The following is a 20,036-nucleotide window of genomic DNA, read 5'->3' as shown; positions in this document are numbered from 1 at the left end:
AAAAATATAGTTATTACAGAAAAAGGTTATGGCTGAACAGTGTGATTTATTGCATCTTAATGTATTATTGAATGCTATACTGATTAGTGTCAATAGCTGCTTGACTGTTGGCAAATTTAATGCTCTTTTTTAAAAAGGTTTTATGTTGTTACTATCACTTTGGGAGCCCCAAGCACAGGAGATCTCATGCTTGTATAGTATTTGAAGTTTATCACAAAATGATTTAAGCTGCAATTCTTGATCTAATAAATTGTATTCTCCTTTTATGTGACAGCATGCAAAACCCACTATCATTTGTGGTCTTGGGTATCCATGGTGAAGCCCTCGTAAACCTGTTCCTTGACTTTTTGTTGTATGTCATTGCTTTTAGAGTTTACTCTTGGAAGAGTATGGCAGAACAAAGCCTCCTGAGGTTTTACAGAATATTCAGTATTAAAAAGGTTATGCATACTTATGTGTACATGTTAAAGAAAAAACCCCCTAACAAACAAAAAGCTAGTGATTAAAGGCATCTGCTTTGTCAAAAAAAGGAAAGAAAAGAAAAGGTAAGGTCATAAGTGTGGCCCTGCCCTATACTGTAGCTGAGTCTGTGGTGATGCATCAGTCTGGCTGTGTGGAACTGATTTGAGGAAGCTGGTAATTGATGATAGAGAAAATTAGCCTTGGGATTGTTTCATCTTCATTTGGGATTTCATTCAATGGTTTCTTTTAATGTATCTGAGTTTACAATATATTTTTAAAAAGTGGAGCTAAAAATGCATTAGTCATTTCTGGAAGTCATTCCATGTGGCTTTGTCAGCGTAAGTGATTTTTGCAAAAATTTGAGCTCAATATTGTAAGGTGCTGAATGTCTGCTGTGAAACTTGAAGCATGCACAGGTTGTTAGTAGTGGGACTTTGCAGAACCTGCTCTGATGGCTTGACCTCTACCTGCAACCATTTCGGAAAACCTGTGTTTCAGAAACATGTTTGTAGCAAAAGGTCCAATGTGAGAAACTTATTCAAGAGACTTAAATAAAGCAGCAACGCACTGTAACTTTAAAAGTAGTATAGCCTAACTAGTATCACTGTGTTTAACTCTGCAGTGTGTGCTAAAATTTTGGATTCAGCTAAGTGTTGTAGATACAGGGTTGTTTTGGTTTGGGGGGATTTTTTTTTTAAAGGGTTCTTAAATCAAAGGGGTTTAGTATATTATGTGGGTATCAGTTTAAGCCAAATGTGTATTTTTTTTTTTTAAAGGTGTAACTCTGAAGCTGGTAACTTTACTCTCATGAATAACAGTGTTCACATTCACTGCTATCAAGCAGCAGAAAACTGATTTTGACTTTTAGGGCAGATGAATTTTTGTTCTGAAGCTTAGTTCTTTTTTCTAATGATAATGTGATTGGACACTAATTATCCTTCGGAATGAAGAGTTTGAGCTCATGCTGCTCCTGCACCATTCATTCTTTGGCTGAGGATAGTTTATCACATCTAGATGTATTTTTGGCCTGTTTTCCCCTATATTCCCTGAGAAGGAGCCATTCACTTGTATATTGTGTTCATTACTATATTTTCCAAGTTTTGGTTAGAATGCAAGGTAAACTACAAATGAAATATTTGTGCCACGTAAGGTATCCAATCCTGACTTAAAAGTCATAACTTCTATTTACCAAGTTGTAATGTTAGGAGTCTTTTTGCTTTGAACTTTAGAACTTAATTTGGATTTAGTGCAAAAGCTGTATGATTGCTTTCTCCTGATCAGCAGTTAGTTTTGTGTAACTAATACCCTTGAAATACTGAGTGTGCTTCTCCTCATCAAAAATATCCTTTGGGAATCACTCTGTGCTGATAAATTACCGGCAGCAAGCACTCAATTCAGTTTTGCACTAGAGCAGAGGGATGCCTCTTGGTCTGAGCAGGAGGCCTGAAATTCCAGAGCTCTCACCTTGGCTACTCACTCCTCTGCCTGCCTCGGGCAAACTTACTTAACCTTTTTTTTTTAGCTTCTGTTGCTGCACCTGTGAAATGGAGACAATGCCTCCTCACAGGAATGCTTTGTAAACTATGTAGGTGGAGTTAAGCACCTTCAAAGTGAAAAATCTCTTTTAAAAAAAAAAAAAAAAGTCTTTTAAGGTATTTCGGTGTGTATCTCCTGAAATGGATGACCCAGCCTAGTTCCTTGCTGCCATCCAGAGGCACATCAAGAGATCATTTTTCTGGCAGCGTGGTCTTGTGCAGGACCTGGTCCTGCACTGGCTGCTGTTTCTGTTGGCTGGGTCAGCTGGGACTAAGTGAATGCCAGCCTCGCGTGCAGTGATGGTAAGCTCTTAAATGGCCTGTTCTGCCGCATCTCTTGAGGCAATTAATCTATCAAATATTTTGATAACCATGGGCTTTGTTTAGGCATCTCAATTGCCCTTTTTTTGGTAGGTATAGCATTCTATTGAGGAGAATTGTTTTTTTCTTTTTAAAAAACAAAAATCGGTTTAAATACAAAGGTCCCATGTTACAGCTGTCTGAATTTGCTATGCCCTTCAGCTGTGTCTCAAAATATGCAATAAGAATACCCACTTTTTATTTCTGTGATTGCTTTGCCAGCATGATTTTTGTGATGCTTTAATTCAGTTTTGTTACAATGTAAAGTACCTAGAATGAAGGTAGGATTAAATTTTAAAAAGGCAAGTGAGAAAATAAGTGTTGGCTTCAGTGTGTAACAGCCCCAGCAGTTAGAGAAAGACTGCTTGGGAAAATTATAAAAGGTACTGATTTAAAAATATTTAAAATAAAATGATGATTTGTGTGTGTGTGTGTCCAGTAAAACGTTTCTAGTGACAGTATTGTCTGTTTTTACTAGAACAAGTTGAAATCATCACAGAAGGATAAAGTACGTCAGTTCATGGTCTTCACACAATCTAGTGAAAAGACAGCAGTGAGTTGTCTGTCTCAAAATGACTGGAAGTTAGATGTTGCAACAGACAACTTTTTCCAAAATCCTGAACTTTATATACGAGAGAGTGTTAAAGGATCATTGGACAGAAAGAAGTTAGAACAACTATATAACAGATACAAAGGTGAGTAGCCAGAGTTTTAAGGCTTATTTCCTAGTTGGATGTGTGTATTCTCAATTACAATGTATCATTGCAGCTGTGTTCTTGTGCTTGGGGATCTTCGTGCTTTCAGCTTGTGTTTTTCTATTGCTAATAATACAAGTTAGAAGGGGAATATAGGTAGGCTTCTGCTTCATAAGGATTACATGGAGTTGCTTTATGTGCTCTAAATATATGTAAACTTATACAAGACTAGGGTCTGGAACTGGATTTGTGTGTACAGTGAGTAAGTGTAGCAGTTAATGTGGATTTTAGGTGATTCTTCTGAGGAAAGCATGTTACTTGTGACTCACTCCTGACAAACGTTGAGTACCAAGGATGGATTCTACGTTAATTTTAGTCACCTTGTGCTTATTATCAGATAATTACAAAACACCGTTACGTAGCCAGTGTTCAAGTGATGCTATCCTACCACAAATAGTAAAGTGGATTCAGTACAGTAGTACAAATTCTGTGTTTTAGCACTTTAAAAAAAAAAATCTAAAAATGGGTGCTACTTTATCTGTCAGTTTTCATGTGTGTGCATGATACAAATAGCATTTTCCTGAAGTCTTTGTTGGCTTGAGTTAGGTCTTTGTTAGTGCACTTGAAATGTGAGCAGCTCATTTCCAGACCAGATGTTGATTCCTTTGTGGAAAGAGGAGTGTGCCTGGCTGACATGGAATCGGTAATGGGGCAACGTAACTTTCCTCTTGGAGTTTACCATGTCGAATCTCATGCATGCTGGTGATGCCAGAAAATGCATAAAACTAATGTTGACTTAGTAGTTTTGGGGCAGATTTGATAATTGTATCAGTATGGCTGGCAAATAGACACTGCAAAATTGTTTATAATGATACACAGATCGGCAATCTTACCAAAGCTGCCAATAATTAAGTGTGCTGGTGGGAAAGGAACACTGTTGTCTGTATGGAATGAGTCAGAATATCATGCATATTATTAGGCAGAAAACAAATGTTTGTGGTGCTTTTGTCTCTCAATGAAAATAACATAAACTTCATTGCATGAGAGGCTTCATTGTAGTAGCTTCCTCAGTTGTTAAAGCTTAGCCATTGAGAGTACTAATTTAACTTTGTTTTTAAAATATTCACTTATAAGGGCTGATCCAAGAAATGGCTTCTTGAAAATGTTTGCTTATTTTGTAATACTTGTGTTGAATAAATTAGCTTTTTCAAAAATCTGTTTTCTTGATACTTACTTTTATATCCCAAAGATCCTCAAGATGAAAATAAAATTGGTATAGATGGTATACAGCAGTTTTGTGATGATCTAGCTCTTGACCCAGCCAGCATTACTGTACTCATCATTGCATGGAAATTCCGAGCTGCAACACAGTGTGAATTTTCAAAGCTGGAATTCATGGATGGAATGACTGAGCTAGGGTAAGTGTGCAGTAAGTATTAAAAATTGACAGTGTAATCCAGTGTCAGAAACTGGAACATACAGTGAAACGGCCCTGTTTTGGGGAATTCACAATCACATTGTCCTTTCAGACTTCTGAGACTTTCGGAGTCTAGCATCACTTGTCTGCCTCTGTAAAAATGCATCTGCTGTCTATGTGCTAGATGCTGAGTGACCAAAAAAAGGGAGGCAACTTTGAGTGCTACTTGCCTTGGCTGTGTGAGTATTTCAGTTAGTTGCCATAGAGCTACTCAAGTAGGTAAAGCAAGGATGTTGGTCTGCAGTGTAGCATACCTGGGATTTCTCTGCCTTATGAGAATGTAGTAGTCTTTATCACATTTTTCTAAAAATCTCGTGGTTTATAGAGTCTGACGTGTTAGCTAGTATGTGCAAATGGAAGAAGTACAACAATTTAATTTCTTTGTTGTTATAGCGCAGACTAATTAAAGGCTTCCTGAATTTTGTTTTGATAATTGTATTGTTTTCCACAAAAATGTTATAATTTTTGTTTAAGTTATAACTCCTATTTTATGGCAAAATGAATAATACACAAATAAACATGCTTTTTAAAATGCAGATGTGACAGCATAGAAAAACTGAAGGCCCAGATTCCTAAAATGGAACAAGAATTAAAAGAGCCAGGAAGGTTTAAGGATTTTTATCAGTTTACTTTCAACTTCGCAAAGAATCCAGGACAGAAAGGTTTAGGTATGTATTCTTAATTATAAACATTTGTTTGTAAATATGGGAAATGACTGGACTGATTAAAGCAGTAATATTATTGTGATCCAATGAGTCTGAAAGATACCCACCCGTGGGATAAAATACATCTCTCTGTTGTGAAAGACAGATGTCAGTTTAAGGTGTTCAAATAGATAGAAATATCTGCATCATTAGTATAGACTACAAAATTTTATGAGAGAAAGTTTATTCTTTCACTACGGGTGTGTGCAATTCTCAGTAAACATAGTGGATTATGGCCTTCCATTAAAAGCATAATTATACCACTTAGAATTTGCAGCACTGAGCAGATTATCCTAAAAGCAAAAATTCAATTGAATTTAAGCTGTAAAACTGATTTCCATGTAAGTACACTTGTACAGTCTCCTGTAACACCAAAAATTCTTGCAAGTGTATTGGCAAAATAGAACTGGAATAGTACAAATAGATTTCTATATCCTGGGCTTGATGTCTGCTGTTGTGCTGTTGGTAACAGGTGCCTACCTACAGCTTTTCTGCTCCCCCCTTGCCCCAGCTCACCGAATGTTTGTCTGTTTTTCATAATTTCAGAGCTCTTCCACTGATTGTGCTTTTGATTAGTAGGATAGGTGAGGTGGAAGAATCACTTAATAATTTTTTTTTTTTAAACAAAAAACAATGTCAAAAACATGCCAGAACACCACAGTTCAGATGCAACTAAATGAATAAACTGTAGATCTGTCTATTTAAAAGAGCAAAAATGAGGGAACAAAAATTTCTTTCAAGCAGTAATGTTAACCAACCGGAATGCATAAATCTTTATACAATGTAGTTGAAATATTATCCATAGCTAAGTATTTCATGACTCTCTGTTAACTTCATAATTTAACTTTTTTGAGAAGAAATAAAATACTGAAAGACCAGTAGGTTCTTACTTGTCAGCTTGTGAATTTCTTCTTCTCAGTAATGAAAATGCCTTAAACTGACTGCCACTGACCAGCTTTGCATTCATGCACTGTGAAAAGATGAGCATTTTGCTTTGGTTTTGTTGTCTTTTATATCTGGACCAACTTCTGGCTTAAAATGAATATTGAAAAATACGTAAATAAGCAAAAGCTCCATGTCTTAGTTTCGAGACTGTGTCATACTTTAACAGCTTTCTGTGTCCTGTTTTTTGTTCCCCCCGTATGGAGATGAATCTTTTGAGTATCCAGATGAAACAGACTTCAGTAAAAATTATTTACCAGGAAAACTAAGTCCCTTGCTTTATCTTTCATTCATCTTAAAGCTTCTTTATGCAGGTTAAGCTCTAAGAGTGACAAAGACATGTATAGTTTTCTCAGATTCATATAGCCTATATAGTGTAAGGTGATTTATTTTTTTTTTTAAAGTCTGGATCTGGAAGTGATATAGAAGTAAGCTTAAAATCTGGATGCTTATCAACCCTTTTGGTGCCAATAAATACACAGTTCTAGGCATGAGTTTGTGATAGGGCAGAATAGTTCTGGAAACCCTGAAGCAAAAGAATATCAGGAGAAGTACAGTGCTGGAAAGTAAGTGCTCTTAGTTAGGCAATTAATTTTGGAATGTCTAAATAACTGCTTGTAGGAACTTGCAAATTCATTTTAATGTATATTGGTCTCTAATCTTCCAAACATTGTGTAGTAGTTAGGCTCAGTTCTGGAAATGCATTTCCTCTACATAATTTCTTACTACTGTGTAAGTCTTAGAAGTTCATGTGCTATTTGCATATCATTTGAGAATACCTTTTAGCTGATGTTCATCTCAAACATTGTTTGCTGCTGTTGCATCTCTCAGGATAAAACTCAAAATGGAGCATCTATGTTGAGACTTTCATATTTGATCCATGAGGACTTTTCCTGAGCATTCTTTCACTTTCTTATGGGAAGCTAAAATTAGATCTTTACTTTCAAATTTTGTGATTTCATAAGATTGATTTTAAAACATGTAGTTTGTCCTAAGGCATTATGTCTTTGTGCTTTACATGTTTGCACTCATTATATATAATGAGTTTGAGGTTGCAGCATCCTGAGATTTGTTTCCTAAAGGCCTTTGCTTACCCACAAGAATAATCCCAAAATTGTGTAAGCGTGTCAAAATGCACAGTTTGGTTATAGTGTTTGTTGATAAACCACTATAAATATGCAGAAATTTAATGACCCTGCATTTATTGTATACCTGCTATTAATACATCACAAATAAGTAAAATTTAGTTTTATAATCTGTTTCCTTGAGGAACTGATCAGCTTAATCAGAAGTTTGTATCTATTAATTTTCAGAAAGACAGTAGTGTTAGTTCAAAGCTGAAGGGAATATTTTTGTATCTGAATCTTCTGTGAAAGAGAGATACCTAGCCTTTACACTCTTTAGTAAGTTGTCATTTTCCCCTATAGCTTATTTACTCAAGAGTAGTGACTTCTGTTTAATTAGTCTCTGCTTCTTAAAACTCAGACTTTTGTCTGAAATCACACCTTGTTGCAGCTGCTGGAAAATCCTCCATAAATTTTACTCTTTACTTTGGTCAGGAAGCGTTAATAATGTGAATATGGTGTTGGAGAAGACTTCCAATATCAAAGATACTAAACGATTAATAAGCTCCCTCCATCACCGTCTATTTTCCCTCCAGCAATGCAGAGTTCATGCTTTGTTTTGTTTGCTATTCTCTTAAGATCCACCTCCCTGTTTTTGTAAGTAATTTGGGCGCCTTTGGGGGGAAGGGAGGGGTTTTCTTAGGTTGTGTCAGGTTTTTTCTATTTTTCCTGAGGTGCGGTTGATGATGTGCCTCTTCTCTCTGCTCTCACAAGAGGATTGTTTATGGAAGAAGAGATTTGCTTGACTGCAAAATACATAAGAGCTTTTGTTAAAAAAGAGGTCACTTAACTAGGTAGCCTTTTTGGGTTACTGTGTGTACTTGGTGATGGATCCTGAATTCAGTAAGATCAGTCAGTAGCATTTTGTTATACAGTAGAGAGGTCCTTGTTAATTCCTGGTGCTGGGGATCACGCTAGGGAGAGACTTAGAGCTCAGATATGTAACTTTCTCTTATCAGCTAACACGTTACCGTATGCCACTAATAAACAGTAAATGCATGTTAGTTTAGCCTTTGGCAAATACTGGGGAAGTGATTTTTTTAAAAAAAAACTTTTTTTTCCCCTACATGCTAGACTAACCAGTTTCTTTTTCCTAACTGCTACACTATAACAGCACCCGCTGCTGACAGCAGCACGCAGTTGCCTGACGGGCAGTAGGATTTTGTTCCTGGCCAGTGTCAGTTCAGGTTTCTCAGTCATCCTGAGAAACAGATTCAAAACAAGCAGGAACTTTCTTTTGAGGGCGGAAAAAACCACCACCCAAACCCAAAAAAAGCCATCCAAACAAACACAAACCAACCAAAAGAAGACCAACAAGTAACAAACCAACTATGAACCATCTGCTTGTACAGCACTTAAAGATTTTTTTCAAAAGGAAACCTGATTGCAGAAATAAACACTTGACAAAAGCTATGTTACAAAGCCAGCACCTGTAACAAGGTTGCTCTAAAAATGAAATAATAAAAAGCTAGTTTTATGTAAATTGTATTTTATATATTAAAAAAAATTAAGGCAGATCTTACCACAAAAAACTAAATTTTCAAGTCAATAGCATTTTTAAGACAAAAAGGTTTCACTGAATTTAACTAAAGTAATGTTAGATAGCAAAAGGCATATGAAATATCCTTGTGTATTTTGGATATTTTAGATATTAATGTGTGCAATTTTCAGTTCTTCTGTATTCAAGAGATGTTACACAAATATTTCATAGCTTTTTATACTGCTTTATGGTTGCCTTTTTATAAAGGATCCACGAGTATATTTGCATTAGATTAATCTTTTCACCTTTATGAATATGTGGTTCATCGTAATGTTAGATACCTGTGGAGATGATATATTTGAAATGTGTATCTCTAAAAATTAATATATTTTAATATTACAGATTTAGAAATGGCCATTGCCTACTGGAATTTAGTACTTAATGGAAGATTTAAATTTCTAGACTTGTGGAACAAATTTTTGTTGGTAAGTTTAAATCTTTACGTAAACTGGACTGCAGTATTTTCAAAACTTGGAAGATAAATATGCTTAAATTATTGAGTAGACGAAATAAACTGTTTTGACCCAGATCCCAGATACTGCACTTCATAGTGTGTACAAGAGAGATATGTTTTGGGAATATGGATGTGTCCAAGACAGTAAAAATGAGTATGTATAAGGCTTTTTAATTTAATTTTTTTTAAACATAAATTTTCCACCCCTCCAAACAGGAACATCATAAAAGATCAATTCCTAAGGATACCTGGAACCTTCTTCTAGACTTTAGTACAATGATAGCAGATGATATGTCTAACTATGATGAGGAAGGTAAACATTTCCATTTTCTTATCATTAACTTCTAACTGTGTTTTATGCTATATTTATTATTGTGTATCTGCTTTGGCACAGCTGTCTAATAACAGCATAATTAGAATAACACTGGTGATGTAAAGTTCAGTCGGAGCTACTTTAATGCATGTTTTTATCATCTGTTTATTACTGCAGCTTTAAAAAAGGAATGCTGAAACCTTCTTATCTTCTTTTTTTTCTTCTGTCTGAGCTCAAATACAAATTTTTTCTTATTGAGACAAACCCTGATATTTGTCCACTTAAAAACCACAGATTCTCCATCAGTGCAGTTCTTGGCATCTACAACTAAGTAACTGATTCATGGCCTGTGCATTTCTTCGTAGGGTCCTCTGGTTACTGCATTTATTAGCTGAGAATATTTTTTTAAGTTTGGTTGCTTCGGTGCATGAAGATTGGACATGTAGCAGGCAGCATACAGGGATTGCTAAACATAAGTTATTTCCTACCCAATGTGTTTCTTGTAAACTTTTGTCTTGATCTTTCCTCTTTCAGTCCATCTGTAGCCAAGAACAGCTAATTATCTTCGATCGGCAGCAGATAAGTTCAGTGAGTGGAGGGAACTCTAGACTTCTGATACTTCCAGAGCAGAGGGGAACAAACTTCTACAACTGTATTAATAATTATGGACAGTTCTCATTCCCTTACTGAGTGAATGGGCTGCTCCCCATGATAAATCAATATAGTTTAGAAAGACTAAAGGCAGAAAATGTGTTTTAATGATTTGGAATAAACGTATTTTTTTGGGGGGGCAGGGGGGAGGAACCCCAAGCCCACAATTATTTTTAACCTTCACATGATCATCATGCACATGACTGGGGACCTCTTTGGATATGGCTGCCCATAATATGTAAAATACTGATACGCATTTTAACTACCTCCTGATAAGGAATACAGAAGAGTGTGTATATATATATATATATTTATAGTGTAACAGCAGCCTTTTAGGGCATTATACTACGCTGCTGGCTACCAGAGTGCATTTTGCTGTTCTCAGGTATGGCTAAGTATGCTGATTCTAACAGATGAACACTGCATTCATGCAAAATCAATTGTGAGCAGTAAATGCTGTACCGTGTTAAGATAATGCTGCTTGTTTACAGCGTAGCCTGCCTCATCCAATGTTAAACATTTTTAAGCAGCTGTTGCCATCCTGGAGATCAAGTTCTGGTGCCACAACCAGGCCAATTTTAAGCTAGAAGTTTTGTCATTGTTGTGGGTTTTTTTTATTTTCTTTTTTTTTTTTTTTGGTCAGGAAGATGAAGGAACTATGACCCTTGAAAGGCATGTGTATTAACTGGGTTTAAAGGAAGTAGAAATGTTTAATCAGCTCTTAAATTTCAAGCAAGAAAATAAAATTACAATTTTTTTGCTTGCAAATATGCCTAGTTAAGACCAGAAAGTAAATAACTTGTTTAGATATGAAGTTTTAAAAAGAATGCCTTGTTGAACTGAGTTCTTATGTTCTGGTCTCTTTTTTTTTTTTGTCTTTTAGGGGCATGGCCAGTTCTTATTGATGACTTTGTGGAATTTGCACGCCCTCAAATTGCTGGGACAAAAAGTACGACAGTGTAGCACTAAAGGACCCTACTAGAGTGTACATAGTCTGTACAAATACCTGAAATGGAAAATTGCACAGTCAATTTCTGCTGGCTGGACTGAACTGAAGATCAATCCTCACAATATGGCTGAGGGTTGAGACAAACCTTTAAGGATACATCTTGGACCATATCATATTTCATTCTTCTACTGGTGGTTTGGGCTTTTCTTCTAGTCTGGACCACTCTTGCCCATTAAAATTCCAACATTGTGGATTTCATCATGGATTTTTTTTTTTTTTTTTGTGTGTGGACCACCCTAGTTTCATCTCCCATAAGTCCTAGAAGCTTTATAATTATTTTGAGGTTTCCAGTTTCACATAAAGCACAATGCTGGTCATCAGACAGCTGTTGTATGGCATCCGAATTATACAGATCAACATCAAAACAATTTTTAAAAGAATCCTTAAATATACACTTGGGGCTAGTTGCAAAGACTGTATTGATAGCACTTCCTGTAAGAGTGATATATTTAAGTGTACTGGGTCCGGTAATTTTTTTTTTTTTTCTTTTCTGGAAAAGTACAGGTATCGTCTAAGTGAGTTTGAGTTATCTGGTAAAAACAATTACAGAAATAACCAGGAAAACCCAAGGTTGTCAGTACTGGGGTATCTAGGTGCCTATCTGAATGGTTTGATTGTACATCAGCTGACTGTGAGAACAGTTGAAGTACGACACAACTACTGTGCACTTAAAGCACCCGTGTGTAATGTTCTAGTTGGCCTTCAGTGAGCGTCATTGAGATAAGCTGTGTGCGTCAGGATAGAATCTAATATTCTCTAGGCTATTATCTAAGAAACCAGATTTCATTACAGTTTTGAAATGCTTATCTGTCTGTCAAAGAAAGGTTTTTCATTTCTGTGGAAATCTAAAACTTGAATATACTGAATTTGTGTCTTAAATATTTGCTATACAATACAGTATTTTAAATTGAGACATGGAATTTTTATGGTTGAGGTATGATGAAACAAATGGCCCTGTTGTACAAGAAGCTGGTGAGTTTGATGTGAATCTAGGTTTTGAAACCACTATCCTGAGAAGTAAGTTAAATCTTTATAATGTATAGGTACTGCGGTTATGGATGCCACCCATTTTTTAATAATTTTGTTGATTTTTCCTTAAATTGACATATCGCTGTGGTTGCCAAATACAGAAATTAAGAGTAGAGCTTTCCCAAACAAGTGCAGATCAGATATAAAATATTACACTGGCTTTGTTTGCTTAAATGATTTTGTTGATCCATCACTACTTCTTACTGCATTTAACCAAGTAATTTGTTCAAAACGGGTTTTATGAGATGCAGTTCTTTATTTTTAATATTACAAGAGCTCTTGAGCTGTTTTTTTGCTAAACATGGTCTTTTACTCCTCACTTAGCTACTTGTGAAGAGAATTGATAAATACTACTCTGTAAAACAAGCTGGAAAATACTGAGCTCCAGGAAAGAAAAACCGGTTAGACTTACAAGTAAGGATAGAGGTTTAAGTCCATGCTCTGAATAATCACAGGATAAGGCCAGAATTATTTTTGAAGTGAGTAACTGGTACTTGCACTAAACAGCAGAACACTTTTTATGCAGATGCTAAAAGTATTTTAGGAAAAAAAATTGACTATTAAACTGCTAAAAATGTGTATTTGTGTTCTCTGAAGTTGACCGTAAGGCTAGGTCCCCTTATAGCGGTGCTCTTTTAAGAAAATCCAGTTGTGCATTTATTTCAAGAATACAATTCTGCAGAAACATGGCAAACTTTCTCCAGCTACTGGAATTGGCTATGCCAAAAAATGTGTGTTTTGCTGCTTTCAGTATTTCCTTTCTCAATTTTTTGTAAATAAAAATGGGGACTTGAACTTAGGGGAGGGTGGAAAAAAGCTCTACAAGGTATCTCTGCGTGCCGTTTTCTGTCTTGAGGGTTTTGGTACAGTTTCAGATTGATTAGTTTAAGGATGCTGTGTTGGGAGAGGAGAACTGACTTGCTTTTTATCCCAACACAGACTTGTCCCTCAAGAAAGTCTGAGTTGGGTAGTGGCATAATGCTGTGGTGTTTTAAAGAATATTCCTTTTGAATGCAAGATCTTTTCAACAGAACAGTGTTGTCATCAGTTTGGTACTACACACTTATAATTACTGTGTAATTATAAAGAAATACATAAAACTTTGACTAATTATGTTGCAGAAAAGGGTTATGTGTGCTATGATGGCATCTTTAAAGTTTTTCAAAATGAGTGACTGAAGTTTGAAAGAAACAATTGATTTAACAGGGTGTTGTTCTAAGGACAAAATGCCTGGTTACAGGGAATATTTTGTATTGAAACGTGCTCAGATGTGGCCATGTGTTTTTTCCTTTATATATTTGTGTGGTTGTTGTTGGTTGTTTTTTTTTTAAGAATGCAGACAAGTTGCTTACTTGGGTTGCTTTAATTCGTAAGTGCTTATGTCTTCAATTTGATGATCTCCCCTTAAATGGATCAATTTAATTTTGCCAAATGCCAAGAAGAAAAAGGTGAACATCAAGTTTGTAACCTGTTTTTATACATCATCATTAAATATGTGCAAAATTAGAAGTGCCCTGATATAAAACACTTAATCTTGAGATTATATTTAGTAAAAAAAAAAATCATTTACATATCTCTGTAAGTTCAAATGTAACTTCTTACAATCCCTCTCATTACCAACAGAGGCAATAAAGCTCCAGTGAAATTGCCATGAGTAATTCTTCTCATGCATTGCTTCAGTGTATTATTTGTAAGACATATTCTAGAATGTGCTTTTAGGTGGTGGGGGGGAAAAGTATGGAATACTTCTGCATAAAATACACTTTCTTGCTTAAGTCTTTGGGGGGGGAGGGGATATAAGAACTGCTGCACCACCTTGCCTACTGCTTATTCTAAATGTTTAGAAGTACAAATCAGGGCTGCTGTGACAGTACCTAGTATGTGAAGGAAGGAAGACCCCCTGCACACTGTGTTTGTTTAAACATGGTTGAAGACTACTGTACATAAATAACATGACATTCATTGATGAACCTGTTAACCAGTAACTTAGACTTGCTTCAAAACTGTTTTATGATGAAATCCATACTGAGAAATCCTTATTTAAGAAAGATCTAATTTTTTAAGAATGCATTTAATAAACTTTTGTCATTCACATTTTATTTAAATAATGTTGCCAGAAGTCTTTGTACATCTTATTTGAGTCTGGTACGCTGATGATACTTGGTTTTTAGACCCATGGCGCCATGGGTTTAAAAAACGGAGACCCCACTATTAAATACTTGAAATTGTTATCTATCAGCAATAGGCCCTAGCTTTGTAAGAGTTAGCTGTCTGTAAAGTATTTGCCGGAGTAAACACCAAGAGTCTTGCAGCTTAAACAGACACCTGGAACTCAAACTTAGTTTGGATGTTTAAACTGGACCAACAATCAGCCTCGGGAAGTTCTAACATAACAAAAAGCTGCCTAACTGTAATTTGAATGTTTTACACATACTACAGCAGTTTCCTTTCTAAACTCAATTTTGTGTCTTCAGAGTATGAACTCTCTAAGGGACGAGGGCCTGAAATTTTAAAGGACAACTGGCAGGACTCAGGCTGTTAACCCTGTCAATCAAATCAGGAACAGGAAAGCTGCCCAGGAAGCCTGCAAGGTGATGGAGCTGCAACTGTTGTGTGGGGCAAGCAGCAGGCTGGGGCAGGCAGCTGTTCCGTTTGCTGTTGAAGAAAGGGGAGTGAAGCCTGTGCTGGAATCCATCACTAAGCACATCATCTCCTCCAGGTAGGTGCCAGGGTGAGCTGCAGCTGCTGGGCCAGCAGCTGGAGGGACCCTCCCCTTCTGTATGTATGTACGTCTATGAAGTTGCTGGGGGTGGTTTTTTCCTGACTGGTGGACTTCTCTCCAGCAAGAGGAGCAGCAAGGTGAGGCCGGAGGTGCTCGCTCTGCTCATGTCAGTGCTCCCACGTGTCCATCTGTGATCGGTGTAGGTGGCCGTGCACATGGGGGAATGTTTCTTCAGCCTTGCTGCTGAATGATCCCAGGCATGTGGAGCAGCAAGCCTCGCTTTTCACGGGCATATTTTCCTCTTAACATTTACATAATTAAAACAGTGACTCAGATAGCTAGAAGTGAAAGTTTTATTTAATAAATATAATTTTCATAAACCATTTTTTAAACAACTTCTACTGACCAAGCTGTACAATGAGCAAGCACACAGACTCCCTGTCAGAGAATCAAAAATAACATGAGGCAGCCACAGTGTCAGAGGTCCAAAATTCTTTGTACTAATTATTGCTACAGTTTCCAGTTGTCAATGCACCTTATTTGCCTAAAATTAAGGAGCAACATCTTTAAAAAGGTACTTGCAGAGATGATACCATTCAAGTTTTTCTTCAAAAAAGCAGCAGAACTTGATCATGCTTCAGTGAAAAAACACATCTGGATGATTTGTTATTTTTGTGTGCATAGGACCCAAAATCTGTCATAGAACTGTAACTGTGAATTGTAAACATATGTTCTTTGCTGCAGTAACAGTATCTTATTTCTACCTGAAAGCAAGTCTCATTTTTAACCATTTTCCCTTTTCTAAACTGTATGCCCCATGGATTATCTTTTATCCCTGTGCCAAAATGTAAAGAGGTTGTGAAGTAATTTCCTTTAAAACTGCTGAGGAAGAACTGCTGTACACCACAGGCCGCTGAGGTGCACCTCAGCGTTTCTTTCAGACAAGTCAACACTGTGTGTCACAAACAGCAGCGTATTTCATTTCTTTCCCCTTCATGTTACATAGAGCGCTCTTTAGCCTATGGCCCCTCTGCTTTTATTCACATCTATGCATTTATACAAACTGGAAACAACAAAAATAGTCCCATCTATGTACTGTGATGACAATTGTATGTACTTATTGTAATAAAACATCAGAGCATGGCAACAGCTAGAGCAAGGCGAATACTTCTAAGTGATGAGAACATTCCTTTTAAAAAAAGCCACAGAAGCTTGGGCAGCACACAAGGTCTCTCCACTGAGTTATTTCTGATGCCTCTATGAGCAATATTTAGCTGAAGGAAAAAGAATCTATGGAAAGCAGAAGCCTTGCGAATACCGATGCGAATGCGCTTCTACGATGATGGACGGCAGGAGCTGATACAGCCGTGAGCATCCACTCTTTCCTCCTCCTGTTACAAATCGAGTCATTCCAAGAGAGAGCAGAAACCAGACAAAGCATGCCACTGGAAGCAAACAACAGAAGCAAAGAACATACAGAACAACCAACAATAAAAATGTTCACAAAAAAACCCCTCAGCTCTGCAAAGAAGAAAGTCTAACAGGGAAGTAATTTAGGAACAAAGCAAAGCTAGAATTAGTCCATAAGGAACAGTTCGCTCAGCTCTAGGAATAACTCCTTTAAGTAAAGTACAACGATACCTGTGGAACAAGGCAGTGGCAAGCGCAGTGACGATGGTGTGAGAGTTGCTATTAGGTATTCTACACCACAAAAACAGGAATCTCAAAATAAATGTTTCAGAAAGCCCCTTGGGATTGAGTGCTTTTGAATGCTGAATTTCACCAAAATCACTACTATTTAGAACTACAGAAGTGTCAGATAAAACTATTAAAAATAATGTAGACTACAGCTTTGAGACATTTCTAACACTAGAAAATGAGATTTTTTTCCCCAATATAGAAGTTATACTGCCATAAAAAACAGGCTTTTGAAAGCATTACCAAAGGTTTCCATGGTAAGAAATTATAGTTGCCCAATATGCATTCTAAGTTGCATAATCTTTACTCAAATCATCTTTTGCACTAGAAAACAAGAAATCATTCTGAAAAATGTAAAGCCAGAGTCTTCAGCGTTCCTTTGCATTGTTCCCCCCTCCCCCCACAACCTTAAAAAAAAATACATACTATTTTAAGCAGAATATTTACATTTTAGTTTGTGAAACAAACCTCTTCCCACTTTCTTAATCTCTTCCACTGCACCCTTTAAAAAGCGTAAATTTAGCAACTAAAAATATGTTTTTCTAACTAACAAAACCAAGCCCTATTTTTCACAGACCAAGAACTAAAATCTGCTGAGAACTCGGTCCCGTTCTGAAGGGCGCTATGGAGAAGGTGCTTCTTCAGACACTGCATAGTAAAGCAACTATACATCATTCTTGCTTTCGACTAAGAACCTCTACTATAGGCTTTTCTGCCACCCGTTACAGATTTCAAGGGTAAGAGGTAATTCTAAAACACTTCCTCGCTAGGGCAAACTCCCCCTCACCCATTCACTCTAAATCAGAGAGAAGAATGAGAAGAATGCTAGCGTTACACCGAATTAGCTGTATTTTGTTCAGTCTTCTTCATGAAGAATTCTACACTGTACCGGACGCACAGTGAACGGTTTCATACACTTCAGCTGTCAAAGCAATACACAAAATCTTTCTTCCTTGAATAGAAGCAATTTTAAAAGATTTGACACATCAGTACAAAACACACAGTCGCCTCTTCCATCCAAAATATTTGTCAGACTAAAAAATATGTTCCTATGCAAACCAATTTTACATTCTTACTAAATGAGAGATCACTGATGTAGATTTACTGCAAATAGAAAAATATACCTTGGCAGACAGATGGATTCTTAAGTTCTTCCTGAATTGTTTAAATGCGTGTTTCTTCGGTAACCTTACAAACACTGGGAAAAGGGAAAGTAGGGGGAAAGGGAGAAGAGGAGATGGAAGGTTTTAAAGAAACACATAATGCATGTAAATTATTCTTCAAATATAGGACTGTGCCTCTTTTGTGCAAATATAAACAACATATTTGCATGGTAAAAGCCAAAAATACATGTACATACAGAGCTGAGCCAATCTAAATGCTTGGAGCAGGGTTGTGTATCAAAGGCTCTACCTTCTACTATACAACATTAACCACAGTTTACATTTCCATAGGTGATACACTAACCACACAGACTAATGAGGTTACATGGCCACACAAACTGACTGGATGATTAGAATGCTACGGCAGACACGGACAAACAAGTACATCTGAAAAGTGAAACACCGATTTAGACATAAAAGATACAGCTAAACAGCAGATATCTGATTAGAGCATCTGAAAAAAAGTCTGTATTTCCTAGGCATCCATGGCAGTATGAAGACTCTTAAGACTGAGAAACTACTAAGAAGAAAAGAATTATTTTAAAAACAGATTTAATATATTTTTATATATATAGATAGATATGAGCTATAGAAAAGTTACAGGAGCAGGTGAAATCCAAGTGCATTTTGTTACTACTGCATATTGGATAAAAGTTTTCTTGGAGACTGGAGAGATGACAATCAGTTCATTGCATCTCCGCATGGGAACCGCGTTTCAAACTGCATGCAGACAGACCAGTCCCGCATTAATACCTATTACAAGGACTATGCAAGACTCAATTTTCAGTGATTCTTAACCATCTGGACACTCAATGTGGGGATCTGGTGTACAACTGACATTTGCAAGGGACATGAGCTATGAACACGGAATGAAACACTTATTTAAAAGGAAAATTTGCTACATTTTGTTTCTTCTGTTTCATAGTTCATTTTTAGAGCTTCTTAATCTATTTGTGAACCGTCTTCATCTATACCAGTGGGACAAAAACCTCATGTACTGCACGTTCAAGTCATTACAAGTTTCAAAACAAGGCTGCAGTGACAATTTCTTTACAACAAGAACTTTGCCTTGAACAATGAGACCTTGAAAATCCTGCAGTACCTGCAGCCTTTGGTTGACAGTGAAGCTTCCAGTCATTAATGCCAAAATAAAGTTCCAAGAGGAGAACTGAAATAATACCAGTTAAAGTCGTGAACAAGAATAATGAACTGCAGAGGTGTTCATAGGTAAGGAACATCTGCAGCATTTGATACGAGTCAGACCTCTTGACCACTTCCTCTCCTGCAGGAGAACTCGGGACAATTTGTAACTAAAGGGGTACGCTCCTCTGGCAGCAGCCCAGGCTCCACTGAGATACCATACCAGGAGGGTAAGACTTGTCTGCCTGAATTATGAAATAAAAAATATTTGCCATGTAATTTGCTTGGGAGACAGCACTTAAGCCAACACTGGAAACTTGTGCAGGCAGGGTGAAAGCAACTAATACTGGTTTTGTCCAAAACCTATGCTTAGCCACATCTTTAATAAAGAGGTTCTTGTAGGTGTTCTTTACAGTCTGTGTTCGATTTACAGTTTATTCGGCTCAGAGGTAATTTTAACATGCAGCTTTACATCTTTTACTCTCTGACAGGAAGATTCTTCCAACTATGGATGGGACTTCAATGTCAGAGACTGGATTAAAATTGGGTATCAAAACAAGGGTCCAGAAGCAGCGGCATTTTTACCAGCATCTAGCTGTACAAATTGCCATGCCTAAAGCAATGCTCTACAGATGCCCCTGGTGGCAGCACCTCCATTTTATCTCCCACATCTAAAGACAACCCACAGGTTTAGTGATCCTAGCTGAAGGGACAGGCAAATGTTGCTACCCAGCCCCAAACACGCAGACACATTTACACTGGGGCAACAGATGTACCTGCAAGATGTACCATTCAAAGCTCCATCTGTGCAATTTGTTTTTATTGGCATACTTAGGTATCAAAACATGGCCATCAATGTCTCGGATCCTTCAGATATATGAAGATTAATTATGCATTATCTTCAAAAGTACAACATGACAAAATATAAATACATGAAAAAGAATAAAACATGCAAAAATTCCCCAGTCTTAAAAGGATTACTAATTCAAAAAATTTATGCTAGTGAGACTTCTGCACA

The 20,036-nt window shown here is 36.8% G+C and overlaps 1 protein-coding gene across 1 annotated transcript; it reads left to right on the top strand.

Annotated features, from left to right (window-relative positions):
* Positions 1-2,841: 2,841 nt before the first annotated feature.
* Positions 2,842-11,628, top strand: DCUN1D1 (DCN1, defective in cullin neddylation 1, domain containing 1). The gene is made up of 6 exons (XM_010283776.1): positions 2,842-3,052; positions 4,302-4,470; positions 5,067-5,197; positions 9,182-9,264; positions 9,510-9,606; positions 11,141-11,628. Exons 1-6 carry the CDS (start codon positions 2,878-2,880, stop codon positions 11,218-11,220), a joined length of 735 nt encoding a protein of 244 aa, XP_010282078.1. The 5' UTR covers positions 2,842-2,877; the 3' UTR covers positions 11,221-11,628.
* Positions 11,629-20,036: the final 8,408 nt, after the last annotated feature.

The sequence above is a fragment of the Phaethon lepturus genome, unplaced genomic scaffold, assembly GCF_000687285.1.
Source record: "Phaethon lepturus isolate BGI_N335 unplaced genomic scaffold, ASM68728v1 scaffold17930, whole genome shotgun sequence".
Lineage (NCBI taxonomy): Eukaryota > Metazoa > Chordata > Aves > Phaethontiformes > Phaethontidae > Phaethon > Phaethon lepturus.
Note: the sequence above shows the minus strand (reverse complement) of the source record. Positions and strands in the feature narration are given on the sequence as shown.

What these genes read in the sequence shown, in the direction of transcription:
- DCUN1D1 (XM_010283776.1), top strand. Translation starts at nt 2,878, where the DNA reads ATGGTCTTCACACAATCTAGTGAAAAGACAGCAGTGAGTTGTCTGTCT. An exon ending in GATGGAATGACTGAGCTAGG is followed by an intron (nt 4,471 to 5,066) that starts GTAAGTGTGCAG and finishes TTTAAAATGCAG; the next exon opens with ATGTGACAGCATAGAAAAAC. An exon ending in TCCAGGACAGAAAGGTTTAG is followed by an intron (nt 5,198 to 9,181) that starts GTATGTATTCTT and finishes TTAATATTACAG; the next exon opens with ATTTAGAAATGGCCATTGCC.